This window comes from Neolamprologus multifasciatus, chromosome 2 (genome assembly GCF_963576455.1).
Source record: "Neolamprologus multifasciatus chromosome 2, fNeoMul1.2, whole genome shotgun sequence".
Lineage (NCBI taxonomy): Eukaryota > Metazoa > Chordata > Actinopteri > Cichliformes > Cichlidae > Neolamprologus > Neolamprologus multifasciatus.
The window spans coordinates 8,544,013-8,562,998 of NC_140440.1; the positions used below are offsets into that span (position 1 = coordinate 8,544,013).

Here is an 18,986-nt window from a genome sequence, read left to right on the forward strand (position 1 = left end):
CAGTCTTACAGCATTACTATCTGTGCTAAAGTGCAAAACTAGTTTTGAGTAATGCCCATGCACATCAAAGTCACATCATTCATGAGAACGGATCTGCAGACGTGTCCCAACAGTATATGACACATTAAAGCTTTCTCAAGCTTACAAGCATGCATGAAGAGGACTTATTCTTGTTGAGTAATATAGGTTGAGTAATACCTCAGCTGTCGTTTTCCTATTACACTTTACACATTTGTTTGTGTGCCCTGGAAATGGTTAAAGGCAAGTAAAATAGCCATGTGAATGGCAGATTTTTGCTGGCATGGGCTGGGTTCACTTGTCCTCTAAGAAGGAAAGGTTACTCCGTGTCAGTGAAAGTGATAACCTTTATCATGCAAAGAAACATTTCTGACCTTAAGGAGTCTCTTCCATGATGAAACTGATGTGACTCACATACCATGTTCTATGCAGTCATCAGATACCAAACCAGAAGAATGGTCCACCATTCTTGCAGTAATTCTAAAGACTTAGAGAATGAATGGCAAGGCACAAGTGTCACTCTGGAGGCACATGGTAACACAGCAAATACTTTACTGCAGCTTTTCTTTTCTTTTTATGGAAGAATCCGATTTGAATGCTCCTTTCAGTTCAGATTTATTTTCATATTGCACCAGTTCTCAACAACAGTCATCACAAGGTGGTTACAATAAAAGAATGCTAACAAAATGTTATAACCATGCAGGACAAAGGCAGTTATCTGATTTATTCTATCCCCTGCCTTGTAATTAAAAAGAACAATACGGTCATTCATGTGATCACCAAACCAAAAAGGGTAATGTTTTTATACATTTAAAGTGACCATCACAAAAACAATGGGTTTAAGGAGATGGATCTGTTTCAGTCTGGAACGTCATAATGGTTAATTTCTCCTGTAATATGCAAGGCTGCAATGATTCTTCACTGTATTATGAATATTTTTAACAACCGCAGAGGACTCTTCCATTCTGCAACTGCCCCCTGGGCTGGACTTTTAATATTACTGACCAAAGGCCTCTTTTATTTAGTCCAAACAGCACATTAGACAATGGACATGAGGGAAAAGATCACAATCTAAATATAAACCCTGCTATCTATCTATCTATCTATCTATCTATCTAGATACACACAAAAATTAAACAACAACATGCGACTTCAAGCTTTACTATAGCTTTTAGTTTGGATTTGTTTGCCAAGTATTATAACCTATGCTTGTCTCAATCATGTTCAAAAAAACGATAATAGTCTGTCATGTCTTCCTTCCTTTAGTTAGTATTATGTATGTATACGTTATATATTAAGGTTTATTAAAGATAAAACTACCAAATATTCATTCAACGGCGCCATCTCGTGTTCATCCAGATGACCGCTCACCTTGAGTTTTCTCTCCGCTCTAATTTCTATTGGCTCCAGATCACTTGTCCCCCCCCAAGTGACGTTTCACCGTCCTAGTGGCTCTTTCATGTGTCCGTCATACGAGTTTACGGAACTGTATCCACCCACTACAAAGATGGAGGACGATATCTCAGATATGAGCAGACCACAAATGTACTTATTTGGTGAGCTCGCTAATTCTGACAAACCCGATTTTTTTGTTTGCACAATCAGTTTTAACGTCATGTTGTCATGCACAAATAGCCACTGGAGATTTTTAATCGGAAGATAGCTAAACAGCTGGCTAGCCTGCTTACCCCCTCCCACTCGCGCCAATTCAGCTCTTTTGTTAGCTAGCAGAGCATGGCGTGGAGCCACGTAAAGAAGCAAAATGTATATACACCTCTTTATCTGATAAAATGATATGCATGTGCGTATGTTTATTTAAGACGAGCGCAACCCACGGTTGGTTACACGTATTGTTTCCCCCTCAGGTTGCACCTTGAAATCGGACAAACGGGAATTCAAAGTTGACCTAGACGGCGATGAAACGGAGCAGCAGCTGTCACTGAAAGCAGTAAGAATCAGACTTTAGATCGAGTTTGCCTGGTCTTGAAAAAAATTAATTCTTTGACTAATACGGCTAATAACTACGGAAGCCGAGATCTACATTGAGCGCTGTTATTCTTTAATGCTATACTCTCGCGATAAATTGTTATGTGTCTTGTAAATTCGTAATAACATAGTTTGTTTTATCGCGATAAGATATTAATTATCCAGAAATTGGGAAATGCCTTTGTTATGGCACGTGAAGACAAAGGTATAGGCAATAAACAGAGAGAATAATATTACATATAGTATATATATAATTTAAAATACACCCACCCCTAAAAGACATCCACCCCTCAAATTTTCTATAATTCGCTTCCTAAGAGGCAGACTTTCTGGCTCTTTTAAATTATAAAGTGGTCTTGAGCAATATTTCCTCAGGATTTCTGGAGGTCTTTCAAAGCTTTTCTTTGGAAATTCGGTGCTTTCTCACTCATTTGCTGTTCTTTTCTGAAAATCGACTACTTGCAGTCTGTAGCAAAAACAAATAATCCGTTACGAAAAATGGCAGACATAAGAGAATTTGACAGCCATGTAGTAGGATTTTTTGGTTTTTTTGGTTTTTGCATTGACAAAGTGATTCCTGAAGGGCTATCGGCCAAAGTCTTGGCTTATGTTGACATGGTGTATACTGTATCCTTAAAAAGAATTGAGGAAACAGGACATGTGGAGGACCAAAAAAAAAGAAGTGGTAGTATGAAAAAACTATTTACAGTCATATCCTTAAGAAACAGGAAATAAATCCAGCAAAGACCTGAAACAGGACCTGAGACATCAGATCTTTCTTCCATGTACTAGTTACTAAAATCTTATTAGAAATTGTGTAAGTGGAAGGGTGGCTGTCGAAAAGCCCTTTTAAAGGAAAGGAGATGGGGAGAAAAGTCTGAGGTATGCCAAAATACACAAGAACTGGACAGAAAGTGACTGGTAACAGGTCTCATGGAGAAATGAATCCAGATTTAACACTTTTGGTTCAAATTGCCTTGTGTATGTACGGATGAGGTCAGGAGAAAGGGTGAGTGTCGCTATTTCTGAAAAACAGAATGTAGAAAAAAAACCTGTCAGATTTTACTCCACTGGCAAGAATCTCCTTGTTAATGGCTTCATTTTTCATCCTGACAATAATCCAGAATACACCTAGTGCAGTAAAAGCATATCTCAATTAAAAAAACACAATGGAAGATTCCAGTCAGTCGTGGTTTGACCTCCCCAGAGCCCAGACCTGGACCTTATTGAAGCAGTGTGGGATCATCTTGACAGAACTGAATAAAAGGCAGCTGACATCCAAAGAAGAGCTTTGAAAGACAAATAAATTGCATGTATGGCAAATATGGACTAAACAGACTTAAACTGGGTGTTTAGCCTAATCAGATGCTATAGGGAAGGCTGCTGGTTGAAGGATCAAAAAATCTCACATCGAAAAAAACCCCACTCCTTGCACCCTAGCAATTGTTTATTAGAAGTTCCTTACCAGTAGTTTGTGAGCTAGTGAGCAGCGGACCGGAGTTTCGGCTCTATTTTATATTCTCCTGACAACATGATTTCTGAAATGTTAACATATTGGATTTTTGGTATTAATTTATATTTATTTATTAATTTATTGTCATGGAGCATTCACAACGTTAGTCTGCTAACCTTACTGATGCAGTAGGCTATTTAAAGATGATAAAACAGGAGTTTAATCAGATTAACAGTAACATTAACAAGAACAGTTTATGTTTGCACCAAAAAAAAAAAAGAGACACATTTTGCCAGTACATGGAGGTAGTGTTATATAGCACACTGTTATTTTGTTCCAGGTGTGTCTGGGAGCTGAGGCTGAAGATAAGTTCCACATGGTGGAAGTTGAAGGCCTCACTTACGACGGGAAGACGACAAAAGTGCCGCTAGCTGTCCTTAAACCTTCCGTCCTGCCCTCTGTGAGTCAGCACCAACACTGACAGAAGTATTTAAGAGGCTTCTGGTTTAAATTAACTTGTTTTTACGCTCTTCATGCCTAATAAAAAAGAGAACTAAAAAGAAAAGGCATTCTCTCAGAACCATAAATACAAACATTACACTGTGCTGATAAATCTAAATAATTCATAAATCGTTGACAAAATACTTATAATGTCATCTTCCTTCCTGCTATGTTTTTCTCCAGATGAGTTTAGGTGGATTTGAGATTACACCTCCAGTTACCTTCCGTCTCCAGTCTGGTTCTGGACCAGTTTACATAAGCGGGCAACATTTTATTAGTGAGTATTAAGGTTAAGACTCAGGTAACTATTTGCCTCATTGTTAAAATAAAGTAGGCATACCTACTGAAGACCTTGTCAGTGGAAAAATAGCAAATGTAAGTCTGACCTTCATGCTCGGTAAAACTATACAGGGTCAAATTTTCCAGCCTGAAAAAAGTCCACATATGACTTTACACTTAATTTCTTGAGTAAGTTTTTCTTCTAAAACAGTGTTTTGGGGTAAAATAACATAAAGAAAAGTTGTATGATTGTTTGACAATATGTTGACCAGTGTGTTTGCTCTGTCAGGTGTGAAGGATTCTGATGACGAAGAGGAGGAGAACAATTCGTCGCCGGTAAAGCGGCCTGCAAATCTGCTGCCAGGGAAGAAACCCCCAATGGTAGTTATTGACATTGTCGTATTACATTGCTTTAAATGTTTTATATTTGCACTTATAGCAAAACTAATCATTGTTTACAGAAATTGTTCTCCTGCCGAGGTGGTGGCTTACTGCATAGCCTTCTGTTTAATGGTTATCACGCTTAGTGATCGGTGATAAGATGCTATCGCGGGACGTCAGCATTAAAGTGTACACTGTTACTTATTCTGACACCCCAAATAAGCCTCAAATGTTGTTTTTGACAAAAAGACGATTCATATTTCTTGTAGAAAAAGCTGAAGATGGATTCTGATGATGATGACGATGATGACGATGAAGAAGACAGTGATGAAGATGATGATGAGTATGTTTTTATTTTATTCATTTATTTATTTATTTAATTGGCTGAGTTTTCTAAATAATTTTGCATTCTAAAAGATAACATCTTTGTAAACTCATAGTATAAAATCTATTATTTTGTGTTTTTTTTTTTTATTTTGGGCACAAACATCGAGCAGTGTAGCTTTTAACCAGCTTACTTGCTTCTTGTAGCGATGATGACAGTGATGAAAATGATGTGAAGCCACAGAAGAATGTGGGAAAAGTGCTTACAAAGGTAAGCTTCATCCGTTTTGTTTTATTGCAAATAACAATCAACCTTTAGGTTCTCCATGTTAAAAAATATGAGAGTAGGTTTGAGGTACAATCAAATATGGAGGAAATATGGTCAAATAAAAACATTTGTGTATCATGGAGTTTGTGATAAATGCAGTTTGGATTTGTAATCATGTGGGTGGTCTATGGAGCTTGGAAAGAAAGTGACTGGAAGTTTCTTGAAGACATTTCTCCTCTCATCCGAGGAGCTTCTTGAAAAGTGAAGAAGCTTTCTTTCTTTCCAAGCTGCTTAGACTAACTTGACCTGGATGACTGAGAACCTACACAGACATATCATGTGCCTGCTTTCTGCATCTTTGATTTAGGCAGCACCCTTTGCTAAATTAAACAGAATATTTCCAGTAGTGAGTGTGTCAAAAGTGGGCAGTCCCTTGCTTTGTTCTACATGTGAGAAAGGATAATCTGACCTGATTCTCACCATATTTTTTAAAGTTTGTGCGTTAAACAGCTTTAGAAAAGCAGAAATCACCTATTTGCTTCATCAAACTCCATTAATCTCTGTCTGACTTGACGTTAATAAACCTTCATTTGTTTATAAAAATGCTGCACTACAACTGGCCCACTGAAAGAGTGTTATTGGAACTCTAGTGGCACCAGATAAAGCCTGGATTATACTAGGTTGTGGACACGGACAGCTGGAGACTCAGTGGCCAAGTACTGATTCCTGTGATGCTTTTTTGAAGTCTGCCGCCTCGAGTGTCACCAGGACTCGAGTGGACTCGTACATGCAGAAAGTATCATTTCTGTTTAACCCCAGTCATACAGCTTAAAGGAGAGAAACATATGATTCTGTCCTTGCTCATTTAAGTATTAACGTTAGTATGTTGCTACAAAATTAATATGAACCAGTGCTCATCAGAATTTAGTTGTTTTTGTAACCCTAAGAACATAATGAGCAGTTAAATTGGAATATCTCTGAATATTAATAAAAATTGTTTAACTTTTTAGAGCTTCTGTCCAGAAAAAACTTTTTATTTACAACTTTTTAGTTAAAGAAAACAACAATAAAAAGCTAACAAAGAGATGCCATCACCATCAGTGTCTCGGATTTTGCTATTTAAATCATATTGAAGCAAACTTTTATCATGTAATGTACTGTGATGACCGTTGCCCTTTAAGCTTGGTAAAAAACACAAGCAGATCATTGCGGATCTTTGTAGTTCTCAGTACCTGAGAGGAAACTGCCATGATCAAACTACTTTTCCATACACAGCGTTTTTCATTGCTTTGTTGCGGTCATAATTACAGAGAAGAAGGGCAAATCCATTTTGTTTATTTCCACTCACAGTGAATTCAGTTGTTTATTGCTTTCTTTGCTTTCTTGCTTTCTTTTCTATGAGCTTTTTAAGGCACTTGATAGATTAGTAGAGCTAGAGCAATTCTCAGGGTGCTGTTACCCCCATTTGAGAAGCTACTATCTGATAGGCTCGGATAATTTGTATTTGACAAAATTCATTAGATGCAAGGATATATTTTTCCAGCCTGTCTTTGAGAGCTGTGGATATTTCTTGCGTTTCAGTAACTCTAATTTTTACAGTGGAATGTATTTGTGTTTCTGAGCCTTTGTTGTCCACTAGATGTCAGGGCAGCCATTAGCGTCCCCATAGTGTTTGTTTGTGTGTGCGTGTGTGTCTAGAAAGAATTTCTCGAACCCTTTTTTTTAACCACATCATTTAAACTTCCACTCACTGTATGTTACAGTAGCATTTCATTTTAGCGGGCCCTCCCCATTCGTGCACTCGCTGACCGTCCACCTCTTTGTATGAGACAAAACATGGAACTTTTTCATCCTGTTCGCTCAAGTACCCACCTGTTTTCCTAGAGTAAAACACAGGGTCTGTGTGGTGTAATGATCGGATTTCTCCTCTGTAATCTGCTTGAATTCTCACCGTCTCACCAGCAAGACAACAGTATGTTATGCTGTGCGTAAGCAGACACACACACACCTATATAAAGGGATAGATACACTTTAGTAGACATGCACATTTGAACATATAAGTACATATAATCTCTAGCGTAAATGCACAAAGTCTGCAAACATATGCACTTCATACTGGTAGTGCATAAGCAGAGAACTGCACTCTACATACTGTTTCTCACCCATGCGTGCTCACACGCACATGCACTTCAGTTATGGGAAACATCTTCAACCATTTTTCTGAAACACTGCATATCTTTGTCCCTCTGTCATCCCACTGTTAATATGATTGCTCCTTTTTATCGTTTCTCATGCCATTTCAGCTTTGCACCTGGGTTTTGCCTTTGAACACTTGTTTTGCATGTTACCACAATCGCTTGCAAGTGTGTGGGTGCGTGTGTGTGTATCTGCCTCATTTTTACGTCGGTGTCTGTTTGTGATTTCGTTCTTCTATTTTTTTTTAAAAGCACGCTATCCAAGTGCAAACTCTGCCAGGCAAAAGATCAAAGCAGGGCAGATGCGCATACCTGCGACATGAGCGCCGATCCTTCCCTCAGGGTCAGATGACAGCTGAGCATTTCTGTCACCTGTTGATTTATTCTGTTGTCTTCTCTTCCAATTCCTCCTGCACCCCACACCCCATTCCTTCCATGACCTTAATCCTTTTTTTCACCCTTCATCTCTTTAGCTCAATAGCTACCCTGTCTCATTCTTTAATAATGAAAGCACAAAGCTTTGGGGAAGTAGGGCTGGGAACAATTATTATCCCTTTTTTTTTGACTGCTAATTCAGCTGTGTTTCAAGCTATATTTTGCTCTCTTTTTCTTGTCAAACCTCCATACTGTACTGAATAGGACCCAAAATATCTCAGACATATTCAGTATCAAAATTGAATCAAATCCTTTTTCATATGAATCTACATTTCTTGTTATTATTTGATCATGTATTTTTGATGAACAGGTAATCAGGATATTAAGCTGTTCTTGTGTAGATTAGTATCGTCACGGGATCTCACGTGTTTTAAATAATTACACACTACTTTTGTGTTTCTTGCAACAGATTTGTACAGGGTTAATAAATGTTCTTTACTCAAATTTACTGGACAGCAAATTGCCTATTGATTGGCAGATTTCGTGCTCTCTCTAAACACTTAATATCATTTTTAATGGACTGTAATAACTGTTGAGCCTGTTGAAAGACTGGAAAATGTTCCTTACCACAAGCTGACACGTGTGTCACTCATCTCATCATCCTTCAAGAGTTGGTCTTTGGTTTCCTCTTTCTGTGAATGGGTCTTAGTGCTTTGTAGCAACATGAGCGCTCTAAAGTTGCACCCAGAATACCTTCATAACTCCTGAGTTGGAAAGAGATGGTAGAAAGGTGTGAAGAGAACAAAGAAACAATGGAAAAATAAGAGTTTCCGAGGTTATCCACCTGCTGACATATTACAGAACCTCTGTGTTTGGGTAGATGTGGTAGATATTTTTGATTAAACTTTAAAAATTACAAGAGTTGCAGGTTTGCATTGGTCGTAAAGCCCTTTTTGACTGGGTACCTACATAACCCTAACCCTTGGTATAATCGTTGTGCTCATCCTAATCGCATTCAAATTTCTCCACAATTTGTCGGAAATACCCCCAACATTTTTGGGGTATTTCAGAGGTCAGGAGATTCAGATGGTTGGTGTAATATAACCATATAAAACAGAAAAATGAGATACAAATGTTGATGTACAGATTCTGTTTGGTAGACTCAGATGCATCCATGATGATGATTAGTTTCTCTTGATTGAATTTTGTCCTTCAGGAATTAAGGCTTTGAAACCTCACTGTTACTTCCAGCATCTTATATTGCAGGCGTTGCTGTAGGATATTACATGTGTGATTGCATTGTAGCATTTGTGTCAACACAGGCAATTACACTTCTAGTCCATTCCAAGGTGAATACCAGTGATTGCAAGAAAGGATTTGCTGCTTAGGAAATTCAGGTACTTGCCAGCTTTTCCAAGGTAATTACACATGTGACTGAGAGCAATCAAAACCTGACGGGAAGGAATCCTGTGCAACAATTACAGGTTGTCTGGGTACTAAGTACCTGATCAATGAGGAATCACTAATTAAGTGTAGTCCTTCCTCTGCAGTATAGGTAGCACTATTAAAGGTATGCTTTTAACGTAGACGGCAAAGGAAGGCAATTGTTTTGCTGTCATATCTAATTAGCTGCATAACCTTATAACTGATGCTATTTATTTTCCTTTTTTTTGGTTTAGGTTTAGGTTTTAGGAGAAAATATCGTGACAAGTCATGGCAAAACAAGAAATGGAGTTACTGCAAATGAGGATAATGTTTTGTCACTTGCCATTTATTATTTATCGGCTATAAAAGGGGGCATTGCGTTTAGCAAGAACATCAGTGGGATACAGATTTTTAGAGGGTTAGGAAATTGTAAATGGCCAGCAGTCTAAACTGAGCCACATGTGTTGCATTGAATATTTAGTTAGTTGAGTTGGTCAGAACACGAGGGCAGGCCTCATTGAGTTGTCAGCAATGAACAACAGCAGTTAAGTAACTTTATTCTGTCACTTTTGATTTTGTTTAGCGTGATTAACTGCCACTAGCTGTTCTCACACATAAATTCTAAAAATGATCCAAACTTGAATTTTCTCATTTACAGCACACAGCAGAAATAGTCTGATTCAGAGACAGGGTGTGTCCTGGGTAGAATGTGTAAGATGCATGATGCCCCCTCAGTCGCTCTGAATTTACTAGATAATTACCAGCGCTATTTCCGTGTGGACATAGTCTTTGTACAAAGGAGCTGATAGGTTAAAAAGTTTTACATGTTCCAAACAATATCTCTGTCAGATAGTATGAAGGAAAGCTCAGGGCTGTAGTGCATGCATTAAGCATTAACATCTTTATGAATTTCAGGAACCCGGTGTGGTGAATTGAGCTGTTTAAACACATTTCTATGAAGCTCTGAGATAGCTTACTGGGAATGTTGTTCATTTCCTCAGATCCCGGAGTCCTCACCTAAGAAGCCCAACAAGACTCCAGTAAAACAAAATGGCCCTGCAGGAAAAGCCTCAGGATCAGCTGTCAAACCACAGATTAAGGTATGCCCAAAAGATTTCCGAAGTAAATCTTTGTTTACCTGTGGTTGGCTTGTGGGTATTTAAAATACCCAGTTGTTAAGCATTGTACTCGAGATCAAAAGTGTTTAAGAAAATGTGTAACATTGCAATTTTTAAAGGAATTTTTTTTATTATGTCACTAGTTACAGCAGGGTAAAGTCAAAGCCAGTAGTTGTATTTCTAAAGAAATGTGTCATGTTAGGCATAGAAACAAGTATACAAACAATAGATGATGTTTTACAGAAGAGTGGATGAAAAAGTATACAATTACATAATGTGTTACAGAAGGTGAGGGAACTTTGCTAAATTGGTTGTTTGCATTTACTGCCATTATCAATTTAAAAAATGCAGGCTCACCAAATGGAGGGGAAAAGACACACAAAAAACTTGGAGAGCCTTCCCATTCCAAAGCCAAGGAATGTGATAAATGCACAGTGCAATTAGTCCAACCTGATAGTTAATTTCTTCGATGTAATGTCTCGGACAGCCACTTCTGAAAACCTAAAGCTTGAACTCTGCCTGTCTTTAAGCAAACACACCTGACCTCTAAACGGGTTTCCTGGGGCAGGGTTTAAACCTGCGACCCTTTAGCTTGACCTCGCCATCTTAAGTTGCAGCCACCTTTGATGCCCCTCACCCCTCTGTAGCTCGCGCACACTTTAAGAAAAACAAATTGTCAAGCTTCTCTGCAGGTTTACATACTTCTTAAAGCGCGTTACTGTGAAAGAAAATACTTGGACAGAAACTCGGCTCAGATAAGGTGTTACGTGTCGGCATGCGAACGTTGTCTGTTTGTATGATAGAAACATGACTTGCGCTCACTTACGCAGACAGGGCGCGTGAGAAGATTATCGTTTCTCATCTGACATCTTGATGGAAAGCTTTGTGATTTTTTTTTTGTCATGTTAAACACTAAGCCACAGGATTACCAAACCCCTGAAGGTGTAGTGCCCTGAAGGGCATGCTGTATGGGTGAGCGCAGCTTATAATGCAGTAGTTGTTGTCCAGACATAACACAGCGACTCTTGAAATGCTCTTGGGGATTAGCCAATGGGCAACTAAATCGCCCCAAACCAACCTGCTGGTTTAACTTTCTTGCCTGTGGTGCTTTGAATGCTTCCATCCCCTCTCAACTGTTCTCTCTCCACCACCTCTTCACACCCCTCACTTCCTGGACACACCTTCTCCCAATTGCTCTCATTACCAGTGTTTGATGTCTGGTGCAGCTTGCGCTTCCAGATGCCCCTGAGGAGCGAGGAAGCGGGTGTGGGTGTCTGTTTTTTTCGTTCCTAAATGCAGGTGACTGGTCATTAGATTGGCTTGTCAGATCTGTTGCCAGTACCACGGTTCTCACCTCTCACGGCCCAGCGTGTAGCTGCACCTTCTTGTGTAACAGGCTCGACGTGAGAACCAGCTAACTCGAGTTGCGCTGATCTGAAGTAACGTTATCTTGCAGCTGGTGTCGTTTGATTGATGGGTTTGGCGAAGCCGATGCCTTCGAGCACACGTCAGAGTCGTAAAGTTGTTAACTACTTCACTCAGCCTTATCCCACAAGGGTTTGAGTCATTGTTTTAGCGACTGATTGGCATGTGTTACAGCAGGTGCATATCTTGTAAGTGCTTTAATGTCTTTTGTCAATCTGTCATTTTACCATTTGGACTCAAAGATAGGCCAAAAGATCAACTCATTAAAGTACCTGTACATACAGAGGCTTTATAGGATGAGAGTCACGGTTTTTCCGTGTGACCTGACATTTTCCCCCTACTTGTGCCTCCAAGGTTTTCATTCCAGCAAAATGACAATTACTATCCCTGAACAGCCCTGATGAGCAAAAATGTCACAACCATGTATTTGCACTGGATTGAAGATGAGAGATTACATCAAATGATAGCGTCCTTGTGATTAAGTTCCATGTCTCATGGCATCTGTAATCAGTGTCTGGGCCAGATGAAAAAGCTTGTTGGCTTTGTGTGTTTATCAGCTGTTTCAGGTCCACAGCTGTCCCTTGGAAGTGGAGAGCTGCCTGTAAATAATAAACGTGTAGTGCATTTGTCTGGCTAGGAGCCAGAAAAAAGGCCATTTTCTTAGTGTGGTATGTGTGTGCCAAGGTTTTGTTCATTTTATACCTTTTAATCTCTGCTATTAAAAAAGAACCTGATCTCTCAGAGGCAGGGACAGGGCATTGTGGCTACACGTGTACGACTAATTACAACATTTTGGGTCTGGTATTTGGAAGATGAGAGCTTCTCCTGGAAGGCCTGTTAAACTTAGGTTATGCATGGCAAGACATTACATATATTATGTTATGCAGTTATTGTTCTTTTTTGCAATCAGCACATTTTGACTCGGTATCTAAAATTAAAGATACATATAATGACCACTAGTTCCAGTAGGAATGACACTACAAACAGTGATTTCTATGTCCCTGTTAACTAGTGAGCTGCTAGATGTCACCATGAAATAGTATAGTGTCGTAATGCAGGCACACAAACATACAGTTGGTTGACTATAGAGTGGGTATAGAGTTTCTCTGTACATCTATACACTGTCATCTTTCCGATGTGTCTCTGGCTATCAATGAAACCCTGCAATTTCGCTGAATTCCACACTCCGCTTTGCATGCAGGGGCAAGCTCCATGGCTTGCATAACATGCAGTAACAGAGTATGGTGTATGTGTGTTTTTGTTGTGTCACATTCAGACACTTGCTAATTGAGGACCTGAGTCGTTGGCTGCCCAGGTCTGGACACACCTATTGGCCTACTAGTTCAGTGCTCGCACTTCTCTTCCTCAGAAACACAGCAAAGTCTTTGTGTTTTGAAATAAAACATTTACTGTTGCAAATCTGGTGATAGTATTGTTTTTTTTAATCCTGACCATTGGTAGTAAATACAGGACTGTGCAAAATTCTTGAGCTACACATAATTTCTTTATATTTTGAGCGGCAGAAAGCAAACTCTGTTTTTACCTGATATATTGTATTTCCATTTATGTTTACATGTTTCAATAAATCACTGCACCTGTTTTCTATTTTCCAAAGAAAATATACAGAAATGAGTGACTGCTTTTTGCCCAGACAGTACTGTCTGTTGAAAAGAAAATCTGTTGCTTTATTTGTGCAAATCAATAATTTGATATTCAGTAGAAATCTTTTACTGACAGCAGCCATAAAAGCTAAAGTTGCACTTTTTTTTCTTTTGAATTCAGTGTTTGAGAAACTTTTCTTCAATGGAAAACACTTGACAAACAACCTGAATTGCTCACTGGAGAGTCAGGGCTTGCCCTCTCCTGCTTGCAGGCAATCAAAACATAATTTGTACCTGATGTATTTGTTAAAAAAAAGGATGATGGTGTAATGAGGCTAGAATTTGTTGTCCTCTCCAATTCTTTTATCCCCTTCCAGCTGGTTGCCCACGCCAAGGCTTTAAACACAGACCAAGACTAAGTGGGTCACGACAGGGCTTTTGCCCACACTGGCCTGTTGGTCAACAGATTAATTAATCAGCAGCATGCTAAATTTAGCAACTGTGTGTTTGGTTCATTTTAGCAAAATCATACTGATGGCAAGAACTGAGCTTGTGTTAACGATGAAATGCTGTGGCATAATCGGAAGCCATCATTTTATCTATAGCTCTGTAAATTTCTAGAGTCTTATCTAGCTGATGTACGTTTCCAGATACCTGCTCCGGGAAAAGACAAACAACAGCCCGGCCCATCTAAATCTCTGCCTGAGATTAAGAGCAAGTTGTCAACTGCAGCCAAGGAGGTAAGGCTGCTGTTTTTTTAAATTTGTTTTTAAATGATCCTTCATAATTTAATGACAGTTAAGATTATGATGATTTAATGGTCCTTTTCTTCAGGGAAAGCCACTTCCAAAGACAGAGCCGAAGTTTGAGAATTACTTGAAAAGTGCTTTTAAAATCTCAGACAAACAAGTAAGTAATCTTTGTACAGTGTTGTGCTTATTTCCAACTTCATGTATATCTTTTTGGGCCCTGCTAGAATAGTTTTTCATCCCTCACAGTTCAAAATAATCTTTATCCAATATGTTGGAGCAGCCTCTTTAGCTTCCATTCAAGCCAGCGTTTGTCCGATTGGCTGTCCCTTGTAAATAAAAGCTTTGAATAGCAGGTGAGAGAGGCCGGTGCTCACACTAGATATATGCCTGAGATGAGCATAATAAGGGGTGTGTATATGTGCTCCCTTTAAGTTTGTACATTTTTATCCCATGTGCAGTTCTCATCAATTTTCTGCTGTTCTGCAGTCCGTGTAATCTGTCTCGTAAACGCTCACTCGAGAGTGGCTGTTTTCCACCAGGTTTCTAGAAATACTCCTTCAGATGTAGAGTGTTAGCAGTTTATGCCCAAACTCGTTTTATCTGTAAGAGCTCATTGCCGTGATGTATAACCGGGCATACGTTATTCTTCCTCTCACTGTCCTCATACCTTATTCTGTTCAGTTTGCCTCAAATGTTTCTCCAGCACAGTGTGTACTCTTTGAATTATATTCACACTGTTTCGGTGGGCTCTTGCGAGATGGATTTGGGAGTACACCTGCCAAGGCAAACTCTTTCACGGTGATTTAATGGAAGTGTGTCTTTTGTAGCCCTAATGAAGCGACTGGTGGTATGTGCGTGGTACCAGCCTTTTTCGCTTTCAAGGCCTTTGACCAAATGCAAGCCTTAAATCTTTTCTAATGCGGCTTCTGTCGTTTCAGAAGAAAAACAACATCCCCTGCACATTATTTTGCAAAGCATGAATTAATCACCCTTAAACCCTTAGATGATCACTGCAGACTTAATGATTCTGGGCAGTGTGTCAGATAGCGAAGTTGTGTTTTCTGTATTAAGGCATCTGTTAGATGGCGATCACTTGAACCGAGCTATTTGGACATTCATATGTGATTGCTTTGCAGTGTTTAAATAATAACTGTACAGTTTTGAGAGCAGGTGAAAGCTCTTTAGAGCGGCACATGGGTTGGGTGGACAAGGGAAAGAGTGGGGGTGGAGTTGGGTCAGGGAGAGCTTGTTGATCCCACTGTGTAGAAACATCTGTGGAAGTGCTTTGGTTTCATCAGCCAAGGCTGAGATCTGTCAGACCTGGAGCACCTAGTCATATACTCTGGTATGTAATGCTGCCCCCACCCAGCCCCTCGTCGTTCCCCCAACAGCCCCATCCAAATTCAGTGTTCCCACAGCCGAGACGCACAAAAGCATGTTGTAGTAAAAGTGAGTCATGTGTCTCATGCTGTGTAGCACTTCATTTAGATAATTTGTAATTTTTCTCTTTCTTTCCTTGTTTCTTATTTTGGTGTTATCCCTCTTTTCCCTCTCCTTCCACAGGTGGTCAAGGATCTTTGGAGTTTTGTGCAAACACTGAAGACTGAGAAGAAGTAACATACACATACATTAAAGCATTTCTACATTTGCATCCTATAAGGCATTTAAAGGCACAGTCGGCTAGATTTCCTAATCGGTCTCCTTCTTTCAGCCCTGTGAAGGACTATGATCAGATGAAAATGGACTGAGTGCTGAAATATGGTAAAGCCATCAATGCATAGATTTAGGTTTCAATGTTTTTCTTCTTCGTTTTTTCCTAGACTGAAAGGACTTTATTGAGTTGGTTCTTTCACAGACTCGATTCATGTTTAGCAGACTGTAGATTTGCTGCAAGGGGAAGCTGCGTGCATCACAATGGGCGGGGTCTGTGTTGCTACTACAGGAAAGGAAAAGTTTCTAAAATTTATACTACCTGCAGATTTATGTAGCTCCTGTGTATCACTGAATATGATCATTAATAGTTAACAATAAATCTTATACTTGAAGTATTCAAAACCAAAAACAGGCCAAACTTAGAACCTAACCTAGTTAGTAGTTGCTAGTTCTTTCGTACGCCCTGTTGGCAAAACAGTATTATTTTTATACCAGCAGAAGGACTCACTAACACAAATGTGCTTGACAAAAAGTAAACAAAACTTTGAAACTGTTGAAACGCTGCCTGCAGGTGGTGTAAGTGTCACAATACAGAAGCTATTCCTTTCCTTGCCTGTAGGTGGTGATATCCTCATTGAACGTCCCACTTTCTTCAAATACTGAAGAAGATGCAGGTCACATTGAAACAGCATCTGGGTGGAAATGTGTGAAACTGGTTGATTAGCATCTGTTTATCATATTCAGTCATTATTGCAAGAGGAGGTTATGCAGAATGTGCCTTTAAATACAGTCCTGATCAAACGTTTAAGACCACCTGAAAAATGGCCAAAAATCATACTTTGCCTGGTTGGATCTTAACAAGGTTCCAAGTAGAGCTTCAACTTTTTGCGCATGCAATTTATTGAAAACAACACTTAAACTGAAACAGTCTGTTTTACAGCGTTGTTTTCAATAAATTGCATGCTCCAAAAAATGTTTTGTCTTGCTCCCATTTCTTCTTACACGTTGAAGCTCTGTTTGCTACCTTGTTAAGATTCAACCATGTAAAATTAGATTTTTTTTTTGTTGCCATTTTTCAAGTGGTCTTAAACTTTTGACTGGGGAATGTATCTCTACTGTAAACTGAGATAAACCTGTTTTGTGTGAATTTGAGCAGCGCATATGTAAATGGTGAAGACAGCTAATAAAAGAGGACCGTTTGACAGCTGAAAAATTGAATCAGTTAGTGACACTAAAAGTTGTTTGTTATTTCAGCTTTGAAGAAAAAGCATTTCCGCTTACAGACTTACAGATTGTACATGCGTTTTTTTGAATACTGTATTGTTTTAGTCAAACCACAATCAGTCATTATAATATAATACAATACAATTATATTTTTTTAACAGCTTGGCCAGCAAAACCAATAAATATGTTTCTCCCAGCAAAAATTAAGCAAACAGACAAAAAGATGTCACAAAAATAAATGCATTAAAAAACAATTTTTGCAGAGTAAAATTATCAAAGATCCCCGTTGTGTATTTATGTCCACAACATGAACAACTCTCATTAAAATACTTACAACGCAGGTGCTCTGACTAAAATGTTTTTGTTTATTGTATATTTCATATAAAATCAAAACAGATTGCTAACTCCAGGAGTATATTGGCCCTAATGCTGTTTTGCATTATATTTGAATGTACTGTAATGCATCAGAAAACATTACAAGCGTATTAATAATATTAGTACAATATGAGGTATCAGAGAATTACATCAGAGTAGCATGTCATCACCTTAAAAAAATTTAAGAACTCATATCTGTAATTGTTTGCAGTCATATATCAGTCCTCTGGTGACAACAAACTCTCGTTCATGCTGAGCTTATGATGTGTTTCTATTCTCATTTAATATCAAAATGTTCCACATCTTAAACCAATTAAATTGATATGCTCAAACTCTGCATTATCTAGAAAGCGTTTTTGCTATAAAATGTATTACTTCAATTTTAATAATGGAAGTTGGCCCTGTAATTTACCCAAATGTAATTAATAATTGTTAGTGATGTCTTCTTTACACTGAGGTTTCAGTAGCAGCAGGTTGCCAGGCCCAGTCTTTTGTCCTTTTGCTTTGCACGTGTTTGAGTGATTTCTTTTTTAATACTTCTGTCATATCAGTCCTAATGAACGTTGTGTTGTGTAATAAATAAAATAAAAATATTTCTTGCTTTTATTTACAAGACTGGCAGCTCGACAATTGCAGTTTAGGTTTTATCCTGCCCTTTCTAATCATTTCTTTTACAGCTTTGAGCTGTTTTCTTAGTCTTTGTTTTACATATTGTGTTCTAGTAAAAAAAAATCCCTTTTTAAAATGTCTGGAATATTGTTCTGATTGTTGTTGATCTTTCGTTTTACACACGATGTGTGTAAGTTTGTCATATTTTGGGCAACGGTGAAGCCAGGACCTTAAACAAGTCCAAGTGCGAAAAAGTGATTGTTATTTGTTGAAAGCTGACGCATGTTTAAGGCTCATTATTTTTAAATAATTTTTGTAATCACAAACATCTGGTTTAATTTGGCTGTAAAAAATGTAAGGGATAATAGGAGCAAACTCTTTGTAACGGAGCTGTTTCTCATTTTTTGGCAGTACATGATGAGCAGGTGATGCATGTATTGCTTTACTGAGTGAGCTTTGTCCCAAACCATGTAATGGCACTTCACTGAATTTAGTTCACCATCCAAATGGTTGTCTTTTTTTTCCTGTGACATAAAATACAAACTGTAAGCTAGTACCCATCTTCAGTTTGACTGGATGACAAAACAAGGCCACATGAAATTTTAATTTACTGTGTGATGTAGTCAAGTATAAATTGTAATTAGGTAGCTTGGCTGACCCATTGTGTGTTAAAATAAAATGCATTGTGTCCATTTACTACATCAAACTTAGTTTATTGTTAATGGTTTGTTGAGAGGAACATGTGCGTCCTTTTTTTGTACTTATCTGTAACATTTACCTGAATCAAATAAATTCTAGTAAGTCTTTGACTTACATTCTGCCCTCTTTACTGTAGACAACACCATTTGTCAGTGTGATTATAGTCACATTTGTAACTATGTGACTGAAGTGACAACTTTCAGCTGTAATTAAGTGGGTTTAATAAAAAAAAAAAATGCACCAGCAGTTTCGGAATTACAGACATTTTTATACAGTCTCCTTTTCAGGGGCTCAGAATTAATTTGATTGTTGAATAATGAGCAGT

At 38.5% G+C, this 18,986-nt stretch overlaps 1 protein-coding gene across 1 annotated transcript; it reads left to right on the forward strand.

Moving 5' to 3' along the window:
* The first annotated feature begins 1,448 nt into the window (after positions 1-1,448).
* npm1b (nucleophosmin 1b) lies at positions 1,449-18,763 on the forward strand. Its single transcript, XM_085180520.1, has 11 exons — positions 1,449-1,574; positions 1,884-1,966; positions 3,798-3,917; positions 4,142-4,235; positions 4,527-4,618; positions 4,888-4,961; positions 5,150-5,213; positions 10,207-10,305; positions 14,000-14,089; positions 14,184-14,258; positions 15,665-18,763. The coding sequence occupies exons 1-11, from the start codon at positions 1,478-1,480 to the stop codon at positions 15,716-15,718; spliced, it is 942 nt and encodes a 313-aa protein (XP_085036646.1). The 5' UTR covers positions 1,449-1,477; the 3' UTR covers positions 15,719-18,763.
* Positions 18,764-18,986: the final 223 nt, after the last annotated feature.

What these genes read in the sequence shown, in the direction of transcription:
- npm1b (XM_085180520.1), top strand. Translation starts at nt 1,478, where the DNA reads ATGTGTCCGTCATACGAGTTTACGGAACTGTATCCACCCACTACAAAG. An exon ending in ACCACAAATGTACTTATTTG is followed by an intron (nt 1,575 to 1,883) that starts GTGAGCTCGCTA and finishes TTTCCCCCTCAG; the next exon opens with GTTGCACCTTGAAATCGGAC. An exon ending in TTAAAATCTCAGACAAACAA is followed by an intron (nt 14,259 to 15,664) that starts GTAAGTAATCTT and finishes CTCCTTCCACAG; the next exon opens with GTGGTCAAGGATCTTTGGAG.